The sequence below is a fragment of the Capsicum annuum genome, unplaced genomic scaffold, assembly GCF_002878395.1.
Source record: "Capsicum annuum cultivar UCD-10X-F1 unplaced genomic scaffold, UCD10Xv1.1 ctg45188, whole genome shotgun sequence".
Lineage (NCBI taxonomy): Eukaryota > Viridiplantae > Streptophyta > Magnoliopsida > Solanales > Solanaceae > Capsicum > Capsicum annuum.
Window position 1 is genome coordinate 20,375 of NW_025852676.1, and position 3,070 is coordinate 23,444.

Sequence of the window (3,070 nt, forward strand, 5' to 3'; positions counted from 1 at the left end):
TGAATAGAGTGACGGTCCAACTTGTCTCGTTGAAAGGCGGATAACCTATTGAATATAATATACCACTTTGAATGGGGTGACTACCCAAATGTGTCATATTGAAAGGCGGATGACCCATCTTGAATGTAATATGTCACTTTGAACAGGGTGACGACCCAATGTGTCCCATTAAAGGGTGAAAACCCAAATATAATAATATGTGTCCCTTTGAAAGCGTGGTTGAACCAAATAAGATGTGTCCTTTTGAAAGGGTGGATGAACCAAATAAGATGCGCCCTTTTGAAAGGGTGGATGACACAAATGTAATAAACTTCATCCTTTGAATCTGGAGTCCTTCAAAGGACTTATGCATATCCTGAGATTTTGGATTGGATCCTTAAACCTTGAGAAGATACTTTTGCAATATTTCTTAGAGGTGATCTTTTATAACGTCACTTGTATAACTTAACAACACTCATTAATGATACAATAATTTGTTATTACTAAGTCAGGAGAGTAACAAAAAATAGAGTTAAAAAATAAAGATAAAGTTGTTTGATTCATTATGATTTGGAGATAGTAGTTCGAATAATATTTTTACACCTTCGTTGTTATGCCGGATAATTTCCCTATAAAATCAGAGAAAGTGTTAGAGATCATAACGAAGTACTAGAAACATAAATTAAGACAAAAATGGGGGAGAAAAATTGTCTGGATTATTATGGCAAGGCCACAGTGGGTTTGATAATGTCATGTGTCATGCTTAACATTGTTAATTTTATGACTTCACTATTTATGCATCCAAAGAAAAATTCTTAATGTTGAGAGGCTGACAGTATTGATTGTCTTGTTCTCCTGATGCACCTTGTAAACTTTTTTGATATTGAAGCACGACTTTTGTGGAATTTTTTAGGATCTTCCTCAAAAATTCTGCCCTGGTCTATAACATATAACTCCCGAACTTTCTTATAACTTATGACATTTTGAGTATGAAATTTTTGAGATCTTCTTAAAAATTTTGCCCTAGTCTAAAATGTAAAGTACTTGAGTTGTTTCTAACGTAGAGTACTTTAAGCATAGAGAACTTCAAAAATTATGCCTCGATCTCAGCTTCAGCAATATTTGAACTTTAACTTTGTGGCAAATGTCACGTTTTGAGAAATTTTTTACACCTTCTAAAAAATTTCTGCCCCATTTGCATGCTTCAATGTCATCTTCATTTATCTTTTGAAAGGATCCTCTGAGATCTTCTCAAAAAAATTTTCATAGTTTCTATGAAAACCTTACGAAAAATATGGTCGAGCCAGTGTGGCACCTACGCATTCCATTGAGGTAGGAAAGGTGTCCCAACATAAAATGAGAAGATAATTCTTCTAAGGGATTGACCAAAGCCGACATAGGCCGGCTAGGTATCCTATTCTTGAGAATTCAGGTTAAATGTAGTTCATAGAAAATAAAAGGGATATTTGATATTTTTTAATAACATGACCGAAGCCAATACAGGCCACTTACGTATTCCACAAGAGAAATCAAGTCGAATGTAGTTCCCTACAACTAAAGGGTGCAATTACAAAGAAATCAAACCATAAACTACAACTATAAGGAAACAAAGCGACATAATGCAATTACACAAAAATAAAATGAGAAAGTACGATTACAAGAAAATAAAACAACAACTTTTAAATGCAAGACAAAAGGACGCCAAAAGTGCGTCTTCTTAGGAAAACTCATGTTTTTTCTAATTGATGGTGCCAATAGCTACTTATTATGATTGGGCAAAGGATTGTTGTTAACATTAGCTGGAGATTCTTCAAGCGTTATCACCTTGTTATCAATCGAATCCTGAAGTTTATGCTTGAGAGTGATATATTTCTCTGTATCATATCCCACAGCTCCAGTGTGGTAAGCACATTGCTTGTTTGGATGAAGTAGTTTTACGTCTTTCAACCTTTTAAAAAACTAAGTAAGAGATTATGCCAACAACGTGAAAATTCTGGGAGCCTTCCTTTCATGATTGGCACGAGGAGGATTATTTTGATAGTTTTGTGGTGGAGGTTGTGCATGATATGTCGCTTGAGTGGTGAAAACAGGATAGTGAGCATTGGTTTGGTATCTAGGAGGTTGACAAATTTTCTTGAGTCATCACTCCCATTTCTTCCTTCTTTTTTTTCTTTCTATTTCCAAAAGAGCCAGTCTGAAAGCCCTTGTGAATGGATTGCAATTCTGTCAAGTTTATTATCTTTCCCGTCTTGAGGCTATCCTCAATAATTTCTCCAATCTTGATAATTTCAATAAATGTTTTTTCTGCCATTGTTACCATGCAATCAAAATATTTTGAATTTAGTGCATGAATGAAGTAACTGATCATTTCAGCTTCTTCCATAGGGGATGTACCTTGGTTACTTCTTCTCTCAAGCATATGGCATATTCACAAAAAATCTCACTGGATCTCCATCTTAGCTTTGTGATAGAGATCCTGACAGGTTTGATATCTACTTGAAACTTGTAGTGATCCACAAAAGCATTTGCCAGGTCATCCCAAGTGTGCCACTTAGTCACATCTTGCTTGGCATACCATTCTAGAGCCTTTCCACTCAAACTTTTACTAAATGGATTGACCCGTATTCCTTCATTCCTACCCACACCAATCAAATTTTCACAATAAGTTTTCAAGTAAAACAAAGGATTTCCAGACCCATCAAACTTTTCAAACTTTGGGATCTTATAATCAGGAGGCAACTCGATCTCGAGAAATGCACACAACTCTTCATATTTGACACTTTGATTATTCCCAAGTCCATGAATACTTTTCATTGGATCTTCCAAGACGTTGAGCTATCTGTTCACCATCTCATCAGTGTACATTCTTGGATCATTCTTTATTTCAACATAATGATTAGCATCTGAGCGGTATATCCCTAGAGTTTATGTCACTGACGGAGCGGCAGAATAGGTGTACACTGGCAAAACTTGGTGTGATAAGGATATGTTCTAAACCTTTGGAGGAGCAAATGTGTACGCAAAGGAGGCATTATGAGAAACATGAATAAAACGACCTTCTTGATCAACTTTTTCTGACTTTGGAAGCATG

The 3,070-nt window shown here is 35.7% G+C and overlaps 1 protein-coding gene across 1 annotated transcript; it reads right to left on the reverse strand.

Annotated features, from left to right (window-relative positions):
• Positions 1–1,737: 1,737 nt before the first annotated feature.
• On the reverse strand, positions 1,738–2,793 carry LOC124892238. Its single transcript, XM_047403604.1, has 2 exons — positions 2,374–2,793; positions 1,738–1,938 (listed from the first exon to the last, which is right to left on the reverse strand). The coding sequence occupies exons 1-2, from the start codon at positions 2,791–2,793 to the stop codon at positions 1,738–1,740; spliced, it is 621 nt and encodes a 206-aa protein (XP_047259560.1).
• Positions 2,794–3,070: the final 277 nt, after the last annotated feature.